General features: G+C 44.5%; 1 protein-coding gene across 1 annotated transcript; it reads right to left on the reverse strand.

Annotated features, from left to right (window-relative positions):
* Positions 1 to 1,988: 1,988 nt before the first annotated feature.
* LOC144518915 (m-AAA protease-interacting protein 1, mitochondrial) lies at positions 1,989 to 19,098 on the reverse strand. Its single transcript, XM_078251794.1, is given in 6 exon segments — positions 1,989 to 2,067; positions 7,792 to 7,936; positions 8,381 to 8,507; positions 8,822 to 8,893; positions 18,695 to 18,939; positions 18,942 to 19,098. Coding segments are annotated over 6 exon segments (825 nt in total).
* Positions 19,099 to 21,737: the final 2,639 nt, after the last annotated feature.

Below are 21,737 nucleotides of genomic sequence, written 5' to 3' on the forward strand. Positions count from 1 at the left end.
CTTGAAATGGGAAGTCTGACAGAGATGGCACAATTAATTTATGGCGTCTTGGAGCTAAGACACATTCAGACACACAATTTCAAAGAGGTACGAGGGATTGTTTACAATCTGTTTCGCTAACCAGATTAATGAAACAAGTTGGCACACAGCCTCGACTGATGCACACGTCTGAAGATTACAAAACAGCAAAATAACTAATAAAAAAATCATTAGCTTTTTGTACATTCATCACTTGTTTTTGTTTTCTTGTTAATTTTCATTAAACTGAGTGATGCACAGGCGTAGCAAATTGTTTAATGTGCTCTCACCATATCCATGAGCATATTGACGTGTGCTAAACTAACCACACTCATTTAATCTCATTACGACTCTGCGAGATGCTCCACTGGAACCAAAAAAAAAAACCCACGCAAACTTCCACGGACCACTTATTACTATGCAGGAAAATTAGAATAATCCTCAGCGTATTTCATTATGCATTAATTTGGCGGCGGCTAATGACAGAATCTGCTCTGTTTGTCAGATATGTTGTCAACATTAATAATATTGCAGCAATCTTAAACAGAATGGGATGACACACAGCATTCACAAGCCTGTCAGACGTGATGTTTTTGACAAGTGACAAGTTCCTGGCAATGACTGTAGGCACAGAGACAGGCTGCGTTTGAGTTAGTTAAACGGGTGGGAAATTTTCGACTAGAATTTGTCACTCTTGCTTGCAGCGATGCAATACACAGCTATTTTCACTTGGTACTTGTGTTGGGATCTCCTCGATCTTGCTTAAAGAGTCAACTGTATCGCCGACAACCATGTACTAGAACATCCGCCCCCTCCTGCTTGCTATGGAAAATGGATTATCTTGATGCCTGTTGCTTGTTAGAACAAGTACCTAATACATTTACACAAATATATTTGCTAATGCGAGTCAGTCGTTAACATTAGCCTGTTGATGTTGACGTTAGACGCTGTTGTAAAAGTTAAGGACTGTACAGAAATTGTTATACATCGTATTTTACTACTACTACTTTTGTAATGTTTTTCTGTGTAAATTAAAGGGTCAGTTTGGTGCTATGATCAAGCAATTTATTGATACAACTTATTGGTTTAACAAACTCAGTTTCTACTAATCCACTTTTTCTGGAACCTTCAGCTACATCTCATGTGCTGTGTCCGAAATCACATACTGTGCATTGCATACTCAATACGTATAGTTAAACATCGTGTCTGTTATGAATGTTGTCTTCGCTATTGCATTGTGTGATATTTATGCCGGCGTGCTTTCCAGTTTTTGCACACTGTAATATTTCACCGGAAATAGTGATGGAATTTCGGACACAACCATGGTCTTCCTCAGTGAATAGACTTTCCTAGGTTGTCATGGCCTTATTTGTCATCACATGGCCATCACCATGACAACTAAGCAAACTCCATTTGCGGAGGATGGCTGTGAGATTTAAAAGCTCCGGAGGAAGCTGGTACATGGACCCGGAGTGAGGTTTTTTTGTAGGTGTTTATTTTATAACACACTCAACAGCTATTTTTAATAAGACACTTTAAAAGTCTTCCTCCAGTGACCTCATCACTATTCATATACTTTATCTAGGCTAAAAACACCTGACACAGGTGATTCAGAGGAGTTGTAGAGTAGTTCTAGGAGTATGACCTCTGAGAACAGTCTGCTCACAAGATTTCTTTTTAGCTGTGTAAAATCACTGGAGGGGGGGCTTCTGAAGCATCTGTGGGTCAGAGGACACACTTCAACTAGTGAGGTGTGTTCATTTATAAAGTTCTGAGGTCTTCCGTTGTCTGTATAGCTTCAGTATTATGGCTCTGTGTCCCCTTTCATGTGATCCTAATACAGTTCTTCAATCTGCTGCTCGCAGATGTCCAACTTAAAGTTGTCTTTTATGGACAAGTAAATTCAGCTGATCACTACTCCCCTGTTGTGTCCTGATGACTGACAAATGGCCTTGCAGCGTCGAGTCAAATCACTCGTCCAGTTGCCAGTGCCAAACAGTCGTGACTGTCCAGTCAGGAGAAGCTCCAGTTGTCAACTCTCATTGGAATCTGGAAGAAAAGGGGCAGACGTGTTCAACCAGAGCTACGATATTTGACTCCCTAAATATGAACAGCTCCCCACACTGATGTAAATCCTTTACAAGGGAATTCTAAATGTGTCTTAGTAGTACAAGTGTATTCAAAGTGATGAGGGGAAAAGGTATATTGATTAAGAGTGTATTCACACCTAGCTCATGTGGATTTGTTTGTCAACCTGGAGCGTTTAAAGGCCCTGACACACCAAGCCGACGGCTGGGGACTAGTGGCGACGACGGCCGACTGTGGCATCGCCTCTCGTCGGCCCTCGTCGCCCTTGTCTGGGCCAAAAATTTGCATTGGAACACACCGCAGAGACTACAGCCGACGGCCAAGTACTACGTACGTTCTGCGCCTGCGTGAGAGGAAATAACTCTCCATACCAGCAGGCGGCGGTAACCTATTCATCATGCAACAAGGGAAACCGGATAACGTTGCTATGATACCCACAACAAACAGTGTTTGCTCGATCAGTGGCAGAACTGAACAGAGCCTATGGTCCCTCTGGTTCACTCCCCGCCCGGAAGATGGCGGACACTGGGAGATGGCTAACCGGACTGTCCCTCTCCCGGTCTGTCATCTGTTCTCTCTGGAAATGAGTCTCCCTACAGTGGGAGTGGAGGGACTGAACGGCCCACTGCTGGCTTGTTAGCTAACGTTAGCTTGCTAATTTCACCCACCCAACATGCCTTCATCATACACTGGTTACAGAAAATTAGCCAAACAAAATTGTAACTCATTTGGCGACAGCAATGTGCTTTCCTTCGATTTGACAAGTGTGTGAATTAAACGTAAAGTTCTTACATTTTACTAATTTAGAGGCTTCCGAAAAAAGGCAGACGAAGGCCGACGCTTGACGACGGTGCGCGACACACTGCACAAGCTAGGCCGACGGTTGGTCGCCGTCGGCCCAACTAGGACCGGCGGTCGGCTTGGTGTGTCAGGGCCTTAACCCCCAGGTTCAGTTTGTCTGGGAATATGTGAACACAGCAATCACACTCTGATGCAAGTGGGCCCAGATCGCCTTGAAATGGTGGTCTCGGCTCACCTCCACTCAAACTCTGAAGCGGTTTGTTTACAGTCAGAACGCAATCGACCCTTCCATCCAAAACAACTAGGCTTTTAAAGATAATCTAATCTTAACCTGATGTGCCGTCTGAAGAACAATTGTTGTGCGAGTGTGTGGCAATATGCACACATCAGAGCCCATCTTCCACAGCGACCTTTTGAGGCGGCACGTCCTCTGAGATGCATCAGGACATTGTTTTTCTAGCCGCTGTCTAGATGCTTGCTGGAGCTGGATATTTTGTTCATTTAATGAATACTGGTATTGACAAACACAATGAAAACAATTAGCAATACACACTCCATAATGAAGAAGAGAAAAAAAAGAAAAAGGAAGCGTTTCGAGGCAAATCTTCTCGGTTACATTTCTGACCCATGAGAACAGTTTTCTCAAAGGTGGCATTTGTTTACAACTTTTGGGCTGCAAGGGGCAAATGCAACAATTGCATCAAATTAGTCTCCGAATTGGAACAAAGCAAACAAATGACAGGTCTGAAAATGCCCTAAGACTCAACTCAAACAAAGTTCTGCTAATTGTCTCGCCTTGAAAACAATGAGGTGAGGATTCTGAAAATAGCACCCTTATCCTGCAAAACTGTCTGTTTGCTAGCCTTTGGGATAACATTTCAAGTGTAACAGGCTTTCTCAGAGGGGATTTCAAGACCTGAAACAATAGGAAAAGAGAATCTGGCTAACTAGATAGGTGGGCATTAGGTAGAAGAGCCACACCATGTGGTGCAGCAGCTAACCGGATTACTGATGAGAAATGGAAAGAGGCTTTGACTGTTGCATGCACTGGGAGTGAAATTATTTCCCCTTTCTGTTACAGTGGTGAATCATATCAGTGTACTTTAGACCCAAATCAGAACAACTAGTGATGCAGTAATGTTAACATTTCTTGACAAGCAGTCAAAGGTCCTTTTCAGACATGAAATACAGAACATTGCTGGCTTCATCTAGCTGTTAAAGTAGACGACCGTTCCTTTAATTTTCCTTGACATAACAGAACATTTCAGTAAAAAGCCACAATACTGCTCGCACAAAATATATGGCACCTGGTGTGCAAGAAGGAGCAGTGGCACTCCTGGGAAACAATGGTGAGTTTATTAGATATATTTAATAGATACAGATAGTGCTCAAGCATGGAGAAAGACAAGACGTTATGACGAGACTTATTTGCTCGCATGCTGTATGTGTAAGCGTTTTGCTGGATACTCAGAATTTCATTCATCCAGTTGGTGTGAATGAAATGTAAAATATAAAGAGGGATACAGCTGGTCTGATTATTTGTGAGGATTTTCTTATTTGGACCTCTTTTTCCCCAGTTAAGCTTCACAGACTGTGTGTCTGAAAGTGTACCACTGTGCCTCACTGTGAACTTACAGAAGTATTACAGTGAATACAGATAGTATTATCTCTTGCTTGGTTTTTATCAAATATTATATTAAAAATATAAAATATATTTTATTCCAATCAGTGCTTCTATTAAAAGGTGCCCTGCCACACAAAACCGTTTTTACTTGCATTTTTTGAAATATGTTAGGTCCATATGTGTTATGTCGTGAATGTGAAAATGAACTGCTACCTCCTCTGTCAGCTCTAGCCACTGAAAAGAAATAAGCGGAGAAATCAGGCCAATTACAAAAGCTGGTCAGTCTGACCTGGTGTTGCCTGAGCTCATTACTATTCATGAGCTCGCCCAGTTGCGCTGGGTAAAGGATGTTGATAGCCAGGCTCTCATTGGCTAGCTGTTAGCCAATCAATCAAGCAGCTTAACTCGTTGAATATTAATGAGAACTGGCACAAATCGAGCTGAGTCTTCCTGCAGGCTTTCTATACCACGCTAGAATGGCTTGAAACAAGGTAACCAAGGCATTTTTTCCACAAAAAAATGTTAGTCCATGGTAGAACTTTAGATATTACCACAAAGTAATGAAATATGTGTGGCAGGGCACCTTTTAACGTGCTCATATTGTGCTTTTTCCCTTTCCTTTATTGTGTTATATATCTTTTTTTTGTGCACGTTATAGGTTTACAAAGTGAAAAAGCCCAAAGTCCACCCCAAAGGGACTTACCATCTCCAACAGAAAACACTGTTAAGTTTTCTCTTAAATAAGTTCTTAAAGTCCCTAAGAAAAGTTCACATCGGGTTCTTAAACAGAATTGTTCGCACCTGTGTTCTTAGGAATGATGAATCCCACGTCTTCGTAATTGAAAGCGCGTGCCAGTTCCTAATTAGCATAAGAAAACGCCCTGCAAATTCCCATATAAGGACATGACATTTCCTGTGCACCTCCTGGGAAGCGGGAGACCGCCTTCAAGAGATGATTGTCGGAGTCGCAGATGACTTGTACATTGCAGTGGTGGAGGAAGCACTGAATCTCAGTACTTAACCCTGCGTTGTTTTCCTTTCAACCTTGGAAAAAAACACACCTTTTTTTTTTTTTTGACGCCTTTTTTCAGAGTTTGTTTTTGCTTTTTCCAACGTTTTAAATTTTTTTATTTTTCATGTACACTTTTTCAGCGCTTATTTCTACGTCCCACATTTTCTGATATAAAACAAAAATTTTAAATGGGTCAATGTGACCCGAAGTCAACACAAGGGTTTTAAGTAAAAGTACAAATAACCAGAGACCTATTTACTTTTAAAGTAAAAAGTACCTGGTTTTAAATGTACTTTAAGTATTAAAAGTAAAAGTACTTGCATAAGTTATTTTCTGAATCTTATTTGCATGTTACCATTTTAAATGGTAATATGTCCACCACCACAAACAAGGCCTGGCTTTAAAAAAAAAAGTTCCTATCCTAACCAGCATAAAATGGAAATATGTTGTTAGAATCGGAATGCGGTTGGTTTTATTCATGGATGTATTTTAAGGTTTTATTTCCTTTAACCATGCAAGTAAGCACATAGTGTGTGAAGCAGCGAACAGGGGGAGGAGATGTGAAGAGGTCCAGCCAAATAAATAAGATATGAACGCATCTTAGGCTGCCTGGCGAAGAAGTAAACAACGCTGTGGAGAAAAATAGATGGCAACTATGATTTAAAAACGGGAATAATAAAAAAACAAGCATTTTCACTTTTACCGGAGGCTGTATTACCGAGGGTCAGCGGCGCTGCGCCCGGGCTCTGGAGCACCGGAGCCGGCTTGGAAGCAAGGATCAGCGGTGCCCCATACATATCTATGGCAACCAAACTTCACTGGTGAGACAAACGTGTGACTGTCAGGAAGACGTTTTGGCAGGGGGAAAAACTAATCAGACAATGTAACGCAACGTTGTAGAAATGTAGTGGAGTAGAAAGTATAGATAATTGCTGCAAAATGTAACAAAGTAAAAGTCAAAATTATGCACTATTGATTCTACTTAAGTAAAGTACAGATACGTGAAAAATGCCCTTAAGTACAGTAACAAAGTATTTGTACTTCGTTACATTCCACCACTGCATTTTGGCCCTATAAATAGCGCGAGCAAACACCAAATAACGCAGGATTTAATCAGTTTAATTGCTGATGTAAATTGCAGTGTTAGTGTTTCTTTGCATACTATGATTTATTTATTTATTTTTCAACAAATGATCAGAAATACATTACAATACTATCATTGTAAACGATTGTAGAATTAAATAAAATGCAGTAACCAATTATATGGAGCTAACTGTCATCACTCAAATGTGCGTAAGAGTGCTCTTGAGTGTTTGTAGATTTTGTTCTTAGCTAAGAACAAATCCAAGATAAGAAAACATTAGTGAATTAGTCAATTCGTTAAAAAGTGCGTAAGTGGGGTTTAAGAACACAATTCTTCGTAAGAACGGTTGGTGAATGAGGCCGACTGTTCACAAACTGCTCCAAACAGCTCTGTTGTAGTCCAGCCTTTACTTCCGTGACGAACGTGCATCACTTTGAAACACGCATTATAATGTTCGCCTAGCTGCTAACGTGGCACGCCCTCATACTCTGCTTCTGACTGGCTAGTAGTCCTTACCTAGCTACTGCGCATGTGCGACTCCCAACAAAGATGGAACAGAAGTGAGATGTCTCACGCTGTAGCTAAAACAGAGAGCTCAACACACAGGGTGAAAAGAGGAGCTGCAGCAATGTGCAGTACAACAAAAATATGGTGTTTTTTGAAAATGAAACCATGTAAACCTATTCTGGTACAACCTCTAAATACAATTATGAACCTAAAAATAAGCATAATATGAGCACTTTAATATATCTTGGTGCATTGGTGGCAGTCCTCCAGTGAAATTAAATGTTTCATTGTTTTCCCAAGTGAGGCATTAAATATTAGATCAACTCTCATCTACCCACACATCACACTTTGGAACATTTATCCAAAAATATCCTTTCCACATATATTTGACTCGCCACCATCAGCTTTGTGGCTCTGTTATCCACCCAACAAAAAACAGACATGCCCAGACTGATCTCACAAAATGGCATATGTATGACACGCCAATTCGTATTCGATTTTTGCGTGTCATCAAGACGCATAATCATTTTTTAGCATGTTTATCAACGCCGTTTGGCCTCCTTAGATCTACATTACATGTGAATTATCGCCGTAGCGAGTAGTATGAAAGGACAGAGGTTGGTTGGGGTGGCGGATGGGTAAAACACAGGTGCTTACTCATAGACTGCTGTCACTATTTTCTTCTGTGGGCCACCCTCTTCACTAGAGGCCACTTTGAAGATCTGTGTGCCCTCTGGGTCATCACGGCCTTCATATGTCGACAGGAGCCAACACCTCATGACGACAAAGCAGAACTTTCTATCTGCAAGGAAAAAGACAGAGACCATCCAGCAGACAAGTTAGCCGTAGAGATCATGATAAAAGCTTCTTAAAAAAGGCACATCAAGTCTTTAAAGCAGCATTCTTCACAATCACACCTGAGAGCTATAGTATAGAGTTATAACTACAATCCTCTACAGGCGATCCTCCTACTACTACCGCAGGTCATGGTTATGAGTCCATGACGTCTTCCTTGATAGGGGAGCATGGACAGTTTTATAACCTTTTGACTAATAGCATCTATTTCAAGAAGTATTCTCAAACTTGGCAGTCAAGCAGTACAAATGGTTTGTTGGGGTTGTCAGCTGACCAGAAAGGGACCCTGATGGAATACATATTACAACTCAAGTGTCCCGAAATCACTTTTGTCAGTCGGTGCTCTCAACCTGTACGTGTAATGTATGAAGACTGATCGCACAAAGCTCACCATATTGATCAAAGACCACAGACACATCTTCTGGGAAAATAAATATAATGTCGTCCATTGTGACAGCGAGCTGCTATCTCTGAGCATCGGTGAGAGACTTGCACCTCGTCTGAACATAATCTATCATCTGAAATGACAGAAAAAGAGATCATCAAAACAATAAAACTGACATGGATAATCCTTATCCCCACAAATTGAGTACTTTTACATTGTTAAACCCTTTGCCATGAAGTTGAACCGACATTTTCTGAGGATTTATTACATTATACCGTACTCTGCTGTGCAGTGTGCTGTACATGGATTCATTTTTAAATGACCACATTTTAAAAAAAATTAAAAAGTAATTATAAATACATGTGGGCCTGTGCAAAAACATTTACTTTTCATTTGAATATATCTCCAGTTTGTGTGTGTATGAACAGTATTTGCATGATTTGTTACCTCATTGGACACAATACCCACTAGCTTGTGGTATCTGCCGCTGGACATCATGTTGGAGACGTGGACCAAAGCCTTGGATGGATGGGGAACAAAAAGGTGATTTATTCACCTGCATGACGTCCTGTTAAAGGTGCAGTACGTGATTCTGTGCAAAGACTGTTGATATTTGAACTCAACTGCTAAACAAATACAACCCCCACCTTCATAAGCTAGATTTGGCATTAATGAGGTAACTTCAACCCAGGGTTTTGTGTATCACGACTGTGGATCACTTGGTACCGGGTTAAATCGCCGTGGTAACTTATGCTGAACACCTAACCTGCTTGGGAGCAGGTTATGTTGGAGATTAGAGATCAACTGGTGTAAAAGCACCGTCTACTGACCAATCAATACTGGATTGATAACGGCGTCACCGTTCTTAGATCAGGTCGAGCTCGGTGCGCGGAGAGGGAGAGGTGCGCTCAACCCACAACCCCGTTAACATTCCCTGATAGGTATTTTTATGAAAGATATAGATTTCCAGCGGAGGGAATTACGTATCTTTGTTGGCTTCTTGAGCTGTGTGTTGCAAATGCGCACATAGGTTTGAATTATGTTTTTTATATTTTTTATTTGCTCTCACGATCGCTTACCACTGCTAGGGTTGCAACTGAAATAAAAGGCCAAAGGAACGACAGTTTATGGAAAGTGCACAAGTGTAATTATGGTCAGATCTTGGTCCTGACTGATGGGGAAGTGATATTGATAAGTGTTGTGATTTACGCATTTACAGCGTCGGCTATTTTTTGCCAACTTTCCTTCGTGTTTTAGGCAGCGACTGTATTGCGTTTTGCCTGTAAAACCGTGTATGTGTTCTTTATATTTATGTAGGATTATAGTTAGCTCTTCTTATGTAAAATATGCAGCTCTGTTAGATGTTTGTGATTTGTCATACTGTGCAAACACCGCCTCTTTTGTGTGAACGCGCGCATCGCTGGATTGGGAAACCCTGGGTTGATTGAAGAATGGTTCAAAAATCCTATGAAACATCGAGGAAGGGATGAAGTGACCCTGCCCGGAGGAAGCCCGGGGCCCCCGTCTGGAGCCAGGCCCAGATGGAGGGCTCATCAGCGAGCGTCTGGTGGCCGGGTTTGCCACGCAGCCCGGCCGGGCACAGCCCGAAAAAGCTACGTGGCGGACATCTCTCCATCCCATGGGCCCACCACCTGTGGGAGGAACCGCTGGGGTCGGGTGCGCTGCCACATGGGTGGCAGTGAAGGTCAGGGGCCTCGACGGACCAGACCCGGGCAGCAGAGGCTGGCTCTGGGGACGTGGAATGTCACCTCTCTGTGGGGGAAGGAGCCGGAACTTGTGTGGGAGGTGGAGCGCTACCGGTTAGATCTGGTGGGGCTTACCTCTACGCACAGTCTTGGTTCTGGAACCATACTCCTGGATAGGGGTTGGACTCTTTTCTTCTCCGGAGTTGCCCAGGGTGTGAGGCGCCGGGCGTGGGGATACTCACAAGCCCCCGGCTGAGCGCCGCTACGTTGGAGTTTAACCCGGTGGACGAGAGGGTCGCCTCCCTACGCCTGCGGGTTGTGGGGGGGAAAACTCTGACTGTTGTTTGTGCATATGCACCAAACAAGAGTTCGGAGTATTCGGCCTTCTTGGAGACCTTGAGTGGAGTCCTGCATGGGGCTCCAGTCGGGGACTCCATAGTTCTGCTGGGGGACTTCAACGCGCACGTGGGTAATGATGGAGACACATGGAGAGGCGTGATTGGTAGGAACGGCCTCCCTGATCTAAACCAGAGCGGTTGTTTGTTGTTGGACTTCTGTGCTAGTCATGGATTGTCTATAACGAACACCATGTTCGAACATAGGGATGCTCATAAGTGTACTTGGTACCAGAGCACCCTAGGACAAAGGTCAATGATCGCTTTTATAATCGTTTCATCTGATCTGAGGCCGTATGTTTTGGACACTCGGGTGAAGAGAGGGGCGGAGCTGTCAACCGATCACCATCTGGTGGTGAGTTGGGTCAGGGGGTGGGGGAAGACTCTGGACAGACCTGGTAAGCCCAAACGGGTAGTGCGGGTAAATTGGGAACGTCTGGAGGAGGCCCCTGTCCGACAGACTTTCAACTCACACCTCCGGCGGAGCTTTTCGTGCTGGGGGCATTGAACCCGAGTGGACAATGTTCAAAGTTTCCATTGCTGAAGCTGCGGTGAGGAGCTGTGGTCTTAGGGTCTTAGGTGCCTCAAGGGGCGGTAACCCACGAACACCGTGGTGGACACCAGTGGTCAGGGAAGCCGTCCGACTGAAGAAGGAGTCTTTCTGGGATATGTTATCCCAGACGACTCCGGAGGCAGTTGCAAGGTACCGAAGGGCCCGAAGGGCTGCAGCCTCTGCCGTGAAAGAGGCAAAGCAGCGTGTGTGGGAGAAGTTCGGAGAAGACATGGAGAAGGACTTTCGGTCGGCACCAAGGTACTTCTGGAAAACCGTTCGCCACCTCAGGAGGGGGAAGCGTGGAACCATCCAAGCTGTGTACAGTAAGGATGGGACGCTGTTGACCTCAACTGAGGAGGTAATAGGGCGGTGGAAGGAGCACTTTGAGGAACTCCTAAATCCGACTAATACGCCCTCTATGGTAGAGGCAGAGCTGGAGGATTAGGGGGGATTGGCATCAATTTCCCTGGTGGAAGTTGCTGAGGTAGTTAAACTCCACAGTGGCAAAGCCCCAGGAATTGATGAGATCCGTCCAGAAATGCTTAAAGCTCTGGGTGTGGAGGGGTTGTCTTGGTTGACACGCCTCTTCAACATTGCGTGGAAGTCTGGGACGGTGCCTAAGGAGTGGCAGACCGGGGTGGTGGTTACCCTTTTTAAAAAGGGGGACCAGAGGGTGTGTGCCAATTACAGGGGTATCACACTTCTCAGCCTCCCCGCTAAAGTCTACTCCAAGGTGCTGGAAAGGAGGGTTCGGTCGATAGTCGAATCTCAGGTTGAAGAGGAACAATGCGGATTCCGTCCTGGTCGTGGAACAATGGACCAGATCTTTACTCTCGCAAGGATCCTGGAGGGAGCCAGGGAGTATGCCCAACCAGTCTACATGTGTTTTGTGGATCTGGAGAAGGCATATGACCGGGTGCCCCGGGAGATACTGTGGGAGGTGCTGCGGGAGTACGGGGGGCCCTACTCTTACAGCCTACTACCCTTCTCAGGGCCATCCAATCTCTGTACGACCAAAGCGAGAGCTGTGTCCGGGTTCTCGGCAGTAAGTCGGACTCGTTTCAGGTGAGAGTTGGCCTCCGCCAGGGCTGCGCTTTGTCACCAATCCTGTTTGTAGTATTTATGGACAGGATATCGAGGCGTAGTCGGGGTGGAGAGGGGTTGCAGTTCGGTGGGCTGGGGATCTCATCGCTGCTTTTTCCAGATGATGTGGTCCTGATGGCATCATCGGCCTGTGACCTTCAGCACTCACTGGATCGGTTCGCAGCCGAGTGTGAAGCGGCTGGGATGAGGATCAGCACCTCTAAATCGGAGGCCATGGTTCTCAGCAGGAAACCGATGGAGTGCCTTCTCCAGGTAGGGAATGAGTCCTTACCCCAAGTGAAGGAGTTCAAGTACCTTGGGGTCTTGTTCGCGAGTGAGGGGACAATGGAGCGGGAGATTGGTCGGAAAATCGGCACAGCGGGTGCGGTATTACATTCAATTTATCGCACCGTTGTGACGAAAAGAGAGCTGAGCCAGAAGGCAAAGCTCAATCTACCGGTCAGTTTTTGTTCCTACCCTCACCTATGGTCATGAAGGCTGGGTCATGACCGAAAGAACAAGATCCAGGGTACAAGCGGCCGAAATGGGTTTCCTCAGGAGGGTAGCTGGCGTCTCCCTTAGAGATAGGGTGAGAAGCTCAGTTATCCGTGAGGAGCTCGGAGTAGAGCCGCTGCTCCTTCGCGTCGAAAGGAGCCAGTTGAGGTGGTTCGGGCATCTGGTAAGGATGCCCCCTGGGCGCCTCCCTAGGGAGGTGTTCCAGGCACGTCCAGCTGGGAGGAGGCCCCTGGGAAGACCCAGGACTAGGTGGAGGGATTATATCTCCAACCTGGCCTGGGAACGCCTCGGGATCCCCCAGTCGGAGCTGGTTAATGTGGCCCGGGAAAGGGAAGTTTGGGGTCCCCTGATGGAGCTGCTACCCCCACGACCCGACCCCGGATAAGCGGATGAAGATGGATGGATGGATGGGTTGATTGAACTAGTTAACCACCGTCGTGACACAGGTTATGCGGGACCGCGGTGGTTAGGTTAGGTGAAGCCGGGTAACTGAACTAAATCCAGGGCATGTTGATCTTGATTCGTAGTACAGGCCACAGGGCTGTGAGTTAACACAGGTTTTTTTTTTTAATGCACACAGAAAACAGAGAGCTAGGTGACCGTGAGAGGATATTCACTGATTTTGACAAAAAGTGTATTGGATTAACATCACTTACTATATCTTTAACTGTGATGCCTTGCGTTTAAACCAGTCTTTTTCTTAAGAGATTTTATTTTACTTTTTTTCATAAAGAATGACTCAACCCGATTAATCTATTATCAAAATAGCTGGCAATTAATTCGTAGTTGACAACAACTAATCAATTAATCGATTAATCTTTGCAGCTCTAATCGAAAGCTTAACAACAGCTTAACTTGTTTGATATTGACTGAGTTTAATATGGTAAAGTGGCATTTGAGAGTTGCAGTTGAGATAAATTAAGACTTTGAAGGTGTTTTCGGTCATTCAATTAATAGATTATTAAAAATTTGAACATACATTGTATAATTCCTTCCCTCTAGTTTTTCATTTATCTTATATTATTATGTTTGACCTGCGACCATGTAAAAACCTACGCTTTTATGTTTAATTTAAATGAGGAATCACAGGTAGCTTTCAAACCATTTCTTTCAACCACTGCCATATTCATCTTCTTGGTGTTTCATTGCCCTCCTCAGGCCAAAGATTGCTACTGCGAGTGATGGGCTGTTTCCAAAGACATGAACTCGCATACGATACTCCACCACTTCTTTGCTGATGTCATTTTCCCGGTACCACAAGAAACGCAGGAAGTCTCTGCAGTCTTCATTCACCACAAAACAGTAGAACATTTGGCGAATATCTGCTGTCACTGCCACAGGTTCCCTTCTGAATCTGAGAAGCACTCCATTGAGGCTGTTGTTAAGGTCTGCCCCAGAAAGTAACACCTCATTCAGTGAGATTCCATCATACTGTGCACTGGAATCAAACACCACACGGATCTGCCCTGGTTTTTGTGGGTGGTAAACTCCAAAGGTAGGGAGATACCAACATTCCATCCCTTCTTTGAGTGGTGGTGCAAGCTCAGCATGTCCATTATCAAGCATTTTTTGCATGAACTCAGTGAAGTGCACTTTCATTTCAGGCTTCTTCTCGAACATCTTTCGCAGTGACATCAGCCGTTTGTAAGCATAGTCTCTGTTGTTAGGGAGACGTCTCCGTGTGTGTTGGAAAGGGAGAGGAGCGACCCAGCTGTTTGTGTCATCTTGGAAGAACTCCCGTTCCATGACCTGAAGAAAGGTTATATCCTCAATTGAGTGGACGAGCAGGTTGTCATTCTCTGTTGTGCAGGAGACTGTTTTTCCAAGATTATCTTTGTTTAAAGCCACTAATGCTCTTTGTGTGGGCTTGTGCAGAGGAAGATTCTTGTCATGACCTTTAATACTGTAAATTTCTTTCACCTGTATCCGATTCTCACATGGAGTTAGGTAAGTTGGTCTTCCATTTCCAAGGATACAGGTCTTTAGGTACTCACTGTTTGTCTTGTGAGCACCTCCTATGCATACATCACCTATGATAACCCACCCAAGGTCAAGCTTTTGTGCATATGGTGCGTAGTGAGAGCCATTGTGCTGTTTACGAACCTTATGGACCCTAACAACGTCTCTTCCCAATAGCAGCAGGATGTCAGCAACTGGATCAAGGGGTGGGATTTCATTTGCTATCTGCTTTAGGTGGTGGTATGCAGCATCTGGCGTCGGTATCTCTGCTCTGTTATTGGGGATCTCATTACACTCAGTGAGTGTAGGTAGTGGGACGTTTATTTTTCCATCTACAGATTCTACCGTGAAATCATGAGCTTTTCTCCCAGCTGTTTCCACTGTACCTGCACAGGTTTTGAGTGTGTAGGTTACTGCTGCTCCTTTGATGTTGAACATGTCGAAAAACTCTGATCTAGCCAATGACACGCTGCTCTGGTCATCCAAAATGGCGTACATTTTTCTCTGTAGATTGCGATGACCGTTGGGGTACACATTTACGAGGCAGATCTTTGAGCAGGATTTGCCTTTGAATCCCTCACCACATACCTCGGTACACCTGGATGTGACATCTGGCTGCCCTGTGTCCTCTCTCTCCCCGCCGTTCTCTGATGAAGGGGAAGAACCTGGCTGTGACTGAGGAGCAGGACCAGGGTGAAGAGCAGAAAGGTGTCTATCGCTGTCACACTCAGTACATTTGATGGGTATTTCACAGGATTTTGCCTGGTGATTAATAGTGGTGGTGATTTCCGTTTAGATACTGTATCTGATGATGATATGCTTGTTTTATGCACAGAAACAGGTTTATTTTGACCTTGCTTCTCTCTCTCTTGTAAGAGGTTGTAGAGAGAGTGGGCAGGTTAAAGCTGGGGTTGTTTCTCTCTTCAGCTTCCCTGCAGATGAACCCTTTGAAGAAGCAGAAAGGAGGAAAGGCAACACCATATTCTCTCTTGTATTTGGACCCGTGAGACATCCACCTGTCTTGGAGGTAGAAGGGCAGCTTCTCAACAATGGGCTGTACTCCCCTTGCTGTGTCAAGGTAAGCTAGCCCTGGCAAGTACCCATCTGTCTTGGCAACATCTAATTCTATCAGTAGATCTGCCAGCTCTTGGAGTCTTTATTTTGAATCTTGGGAAAGTTCTCTATTTTGCTAAACAGAGCTCTCTCTATTGCTTCTGGAGACCCATATGCTTTATTCAATCTCTCCCAAACCATTTTGAGACCAAGGGATGGTTGTCTGACATTTACAGACCTAATTCTGAGTGCCTGCTCACTTGACTCCTTACCCAGCCATTTGATCAGCAAATCTATCTCTTCACTTGCTGACACCTCAAGGTTTTCGATTGTGTTGATGAAAGTCTCTCTCCAGGCTTGGTAATGTTCAGGTAGGTCATCAAACTTAGTCAAACCTGAGGAAACCAGCTGGTTCTTAGTAAGAAACTTGGCAAGATCAGCTGTTGTAGTGTCATGATTTGTGTTGGCTGAACGTGATGGCTCGATGGGGAGAGCACTATGCTTGACATAATTTCTCTGCTGTGGTACATCTGTGTGAAGCGGCTGTGTCCCTGCGTTGGTACATCGGTCTCATATTGAGGATCTGTGACTGGGCCTCACTCTTAGCAGTGTAGTCTTGATGGGGTGTGTGTACTGAAAGTAAGGGGGGATTAACTTCCCTCTCCTCTCTTGCTGTCTGGGTGAATGGTTGATTTGTGAGTGCTGGAGGTGAGGGGTAATGATCATCCTTATCTTTAGATCCCTGTGCAAAGGGCTGCAGTGAGTGGTGGGTAACATAGTCATCAGTCCTTTTTTGTGCACTCTCTTGAAGGGACAAGAACTCAAGTTCTTCGATCTGGTCAATTCCATCTATATCTGCTGCTGCTGTCTCCAGAACTACAGCTTCAGCATGGGCAGCTTCAGCTTCTCGCTGTAGATTGATGCGATCAATTCTGGCTTCCAGCCTAGCTTTCTCAATTTTGAGTTCACTCTCCTTTTCTGTGAAGGCCAGCCTAGCTTTGGCTGCTTCTGCTTTGGCACGGGCTCTTGCTGCTTCTAAGCTGACTCTAGAGTTTGCTGATAAGCGTGAAGAGCGCGACTTTCTGGAGTGATTGTGGGAGAGGACTGAGCCTGATTCACTACCATCTTTTGAGCCTTTTACTTTGTCTTCACCGGAAACCTCTACTGACTTAACTGTGGTTGCCATGATGATGAAGTGCAGTGGAGCTTGTCTATCTTGAAATCCTTCTTAAACTCCCACCGTAGGTGGTCATCCTTTTACTATGCTGTCCTCACTAAAGGTTGTTGCAGGCAACGTATTCTTCAGCTATACAGCTAGCTTAACATTATATTCTCCAGCATTATATTCTCCAAGGAACAGGCAGATTGTTGTGTTTGGCAGGATTTAATTAAGGAACATATCACTTATTTTGTAAAACTGCGAAAAAGAACACAAAAATACAAACACAGTAAGTATCTTTGCAAGTACCAAATATCTCTCGTACATTAGTAGAGAATTATTTATATAAACAACACAAACGGGTGCTTAAAACTATGTATTGCAATCTGTAAATATCATTTACACAAGCACCAACGCTTTAACGACCAAAGATTGAATACATCCATATGTAGTTGACAATAAACTAAACATCCTCAAACATACTTTACTCAAATCAAATAAATATTAACATAAACATGTTAATATAACTGTAAATAGTGGATAACTTACGGATGTAGCCGGTTTGTGGACTTTAAGGCACAGGATTAAGCGGATTTGTACACTGTGATGCTCCCTCAATAGGGGCTTTCCGACCGGAGGGATTTTTGCAGTTCTTAGAACTAAACGTTCCTAGAACACTTTTTTCGTCGTGTTCCGACAGGAACAGGCCTCAGTAGCATACTTTTTTAGCTCCTACTTTAGAGCAGGGTCTTTTCCCTTTTCCCTTTTCCTAGGTGTACTTGATTGGTCGAACTCATAAGTCACGCCCACTGCCAACTCGGAAACTTGCAGACAGAGCAACAACGGGACATTTTTAACAATTTTCACCATCTTATTCATCATTAAATTCACATCGGACATCGTTTTAGGCGAGAAATTAACTGTTTAGATTTCGAGTATAGGCAGTCTTGCGAAAATTGATGCCGAATTGACAATTTGCTTCAAAGTTTTCGGAGTTCAGAAGCTCCATCAAGTGACGCAACAGCCAGCAGGCGCCTGCCCCGGCTTCTAGCTCGTCGCTCGGCCAGTCATGCTCAGACACCTCGCGGTAAGCTGGAGGTCTCTCAGACCGCTCTCGTAAATAAGAGGCTTTTTTATTTCGCCGTTGACGGTTCGTTTGTTTAAATATTACAACACATGTCCATCATAAGATTAACAGGAACCTGTGGTTAACTGTCTTTTCGGAGTTAAACTCCACAAGCGTGTCCTGCGGCTCGCTGGCCGTCACACACACACACACACACACACACACACACACACACACGTCCACAGCGCAGCAGCAGGCAGAGGCGGGGTCTGTTCCGAGTATAATAAAGCCCCGTCTGTGTTGAGCAAAACATTACGTGAATTACTACGAGAATGGACGTGCATTTAATATAGGAAAAGTGCACAAGTATTAGCATCATTTGTTGTTGTTGTATGTGGCACAAAGGTCTCGTGACGATGTTATAAAGACCGTTGCCGTGCTTGCGTCACTCCCTTACACCTCCTACCAGTCCCTATGGCCACTTGGCCAGTGGGAATGCAAACGGAAAAAAAGATTTTGGGGGAGAGTAGTTCTTAGAACTGCTTAGAAGTGTACTTTTCCTCTACTATCTGGTCGGAAAGCACCTTATGAAGCCATTGGAAAAAGGAACTTTCTAAACATCACTTCCTCCTCCTATTCCCTAACTGTTACCTCACTTCCTCTTTAGTGCAGCTACTTACAATCACCAGTAGGGGGTGGAAAAGAACATACAAAAGAAACCACTACACCAATTCCATTACAACCACATATGGAGAAAAGTTACCCAGTTGTACACTACTGATGCAGTAACAGTTGGTAGAAGACCTGTTGCTAATTGTGTCAGTAGTTACCTGCTTCACTCCTCTTTCAAACTCCACAGAGTTTATGTCTAACTCAAAGTACAGATCGCTGAGATACATGATCAATTTGCACCGGATCCATACGATCGGGTCCGGGGTGCCGGCTACGGAGACAGGGGGCTGACCGCTGGAGCTCCCCGGCGGCCCGTCGGCTCCAGGCTGTGAGCTAAACAGTCTGTGTTTCTGACCGGCGAACTCGAACCTCCGCCTACACAGCCTCCGGCTTTGTGCTCCGCGAAAGGACGCACAGGAAGCACACACACCCACGCCCACTGCCGGTGCGCGGCCGGTTGCCTGCTGCAGATCGGGCCCCTCTTCCAGGAGCAGACCCAGGGAATGCACGCCACGAGGCCGCCGAGCTTCCGGCATGCAGCGAGGCTGGTGATCCGCTGCATCAGAGCGAGGAGGCCGCGGCGTTACCGCCAGTGTCTGAACCACGAACGGGGGGGCTGAAACTACCTCCATTGTCACAGTTGCCTTTGGTAACCTTATGCAACTCACCCCCACATTCTATACCCATAATCCTTATCGTGAACACGACATAAACCCATAGACAGTATATAACAAAGCCCGTCTACGGAAAGCCGTTCCACTCCCTATTCAGCCCCATTGTACCGAATTTGGTTGCAGTTCCACCAGAGTTCCACTGGGGGTGATCGCGGTCCAGTGCTAAATGAATGGGACTCTATGGAGCTAGACAGCTAAATTTGTCTCTTTCGCCTGATTGTCGTTGAGAAATCTCAGATTTGATTGTAGTTTTTGCAAGTTCAACATGGATTATAGGTCAAAAGTTGAATGAACGAGTACTTGTGTCCTTTCGATTTCTTACAGGTTGAGTCGTTGTTGCCCATAACACGCTAGCATTCTGCTAATGAATGCTGACTGGTCAGTGAAGGACTGATTACGATCGGGGATCCCGCTTGACGGCACCCGAAGCAGAGCCAGAATGTCAGAGTGAATATTTCGGCGTGGTCTTTAAAACATTAGCAAACCTCTTTCTAGCACGTGTATTAACAGGGAGAGTCTAACCTGTCAGCTGTGTTGTATTAACAGGGAGAGCCTAACCTGTCAGCTGTGTTGTATTAACAGGGAGAGCCTAACCTGTCAGCTGTGTTGTATTAACAGGGAGAGCCTAACCTGTCAGCTGTGTTGTCGATGCTTCGAGAGAACAAAGAAAGCGACTCAGAGCTTGCCGTAAAGCAGTATCTCTGGCCGTATATGTGTATGACATCATTGACATTTTAAAAGGCTTTTTAGAACAAAAAAGCCACTTTAAAAAAATCTAACGCCCAGCAGTGTGTATTTTCTTAGCCTCCCCTTTCAAATGCAACATTCAAATTACTAGACAAAAAATTATATCCTGAGAAAAGTGGATTTTGAGGGGTATAGCTCCATAGAGTCCCATTCATTCTGCACTGGCCTGTGAGCGCCCCCTATACGGAACTCTGGTGGAACTGCAACCAGTTCAGAAGCCGGAAGTAACGAGAGAGTGGAACTTCTTCCCTTATTAGAAATTCTTTGGTATATAAGAAGCACAAACCACAGTAAAGGACATGGACGAGATTGCTGCATTCAGGTACTGTTGGAAATGCAGGAACAATCACATGCAGCACTTATATTTAGTTTTTCTTTTCCACTTCTCAGGATGGTGGGCTATTATTGTTTCTGTTTTTGCCTGTTTCTGCTTCTGTTTTTTTAAAGTTTAATTGGTAAATTTACATTTTTAATTTGTATATCATTTATTGTGTATGATAATAGCCTAATATTACTTTAATGTCTTCGACTAACAGATTGCTGCTGCTCATTGCCATGCCTGCAAACCAGGCCACAAAAGTTGATGTTGGAAACGGGATGAAATTAGGGGGTGGCAGGAAGTAGAAGTATGAAGGTCAAGTGTTAAAATGCACATTTGGCATTTGACATTACAAGTATAGATATAGATTATGTTCAGTAGTGGGGACTGTCAGCCTTGACAGGATGACTCATATACTGCAGCATGTGATTTACCAACAACAGAAAAGCCATGTAAATATTGTCTCTAGAAAAAGTAGCCTAACTATATACAGCAGGCGATCCATATCTTATTTTATGTGTTCTCTTTTGCACAAACATTAGTTCCCACACTTTAGCAGTTCGATCAGTTACATGCTTTAACATGTGTTGTCTGTCTGCCATTCATTCTGCTGCTACATAGGCCTAAATATCTTCTTCTTTTTTTTTACTGATTATTTGTTTTCTCTCTTTATGATTACAACCCAGTATGAGTGAGCAAGTCGAAACTTACAAGGAGCACTTAAAGGCAACAAAGTGGATTTACTGACATGATCCAGTAGAGGGAGATAAATATCCATTTATGTCGTGTGTGTGTGTGTGTGCGTGTGTGTGTGTGTGTGTGTGTGTGTGTGTGTGTGTGTGTGCGTGTGTGTGTGTGTGTGTGTGTGTGTGTGTGTGTTAAAAAGTGTGAGGAAACTAGAAAACAAACTAAGTGTCTGTGCGTGCATGTATTATTAACAAGATAGAGAACATCTAAAAATCCAGTGAAAGTGTCCACACACACACACACACACACACACACACACACACACACACACACACACACACACATAAAGACAGAACCAGTTGTTCATACGGGCCAGCAGTTTCTGCCTAGTCTTTTTTTTTCTGTGCAGGTGCCCAAAAATGATTCTGTGAAAATGTGAAATTTGATCAGCAGACCAGACATCATTAAGTCCCCGCTGTTCTCGGTGATTACAGGTCAGCGCCGTTTCCCCGTCGATCTCCCTAGCTTGCGCTCTTTCGCACGCACGCGGCAGACACCTGCGCGCGGCCCCGCCCACCTGAAGTTCTCCCAACTAATTTTATTTATCAATAATTAGCAGCGCAACACTTGGTTATTTGAAATTGCGCTCAGACACGGAAACCTTTCCGGGATGTATCATAGTAATTATGTGTGTCAGTTGTGAATGCGTTTTACATCTGCGAGTCGAATGGAGCAGAATATTAACGACTTCCACACTGGATGAGATTAATTGTT

The sequence above is a fragment of the Sander vitreus genome, chromosome 6 (assembly GCF_031162955.1).
Source record: "Sander vitreus isolate 19-12246 chromosome 6, sanVit1, whole genome shotgun sequence".
Taxonomy (NCBI): domain Eukaryota; kingdom Metazoa; phylum Chordata; class Actinopteri; order Perciformes; family Percidae; genus Sander; species Sander vitreus.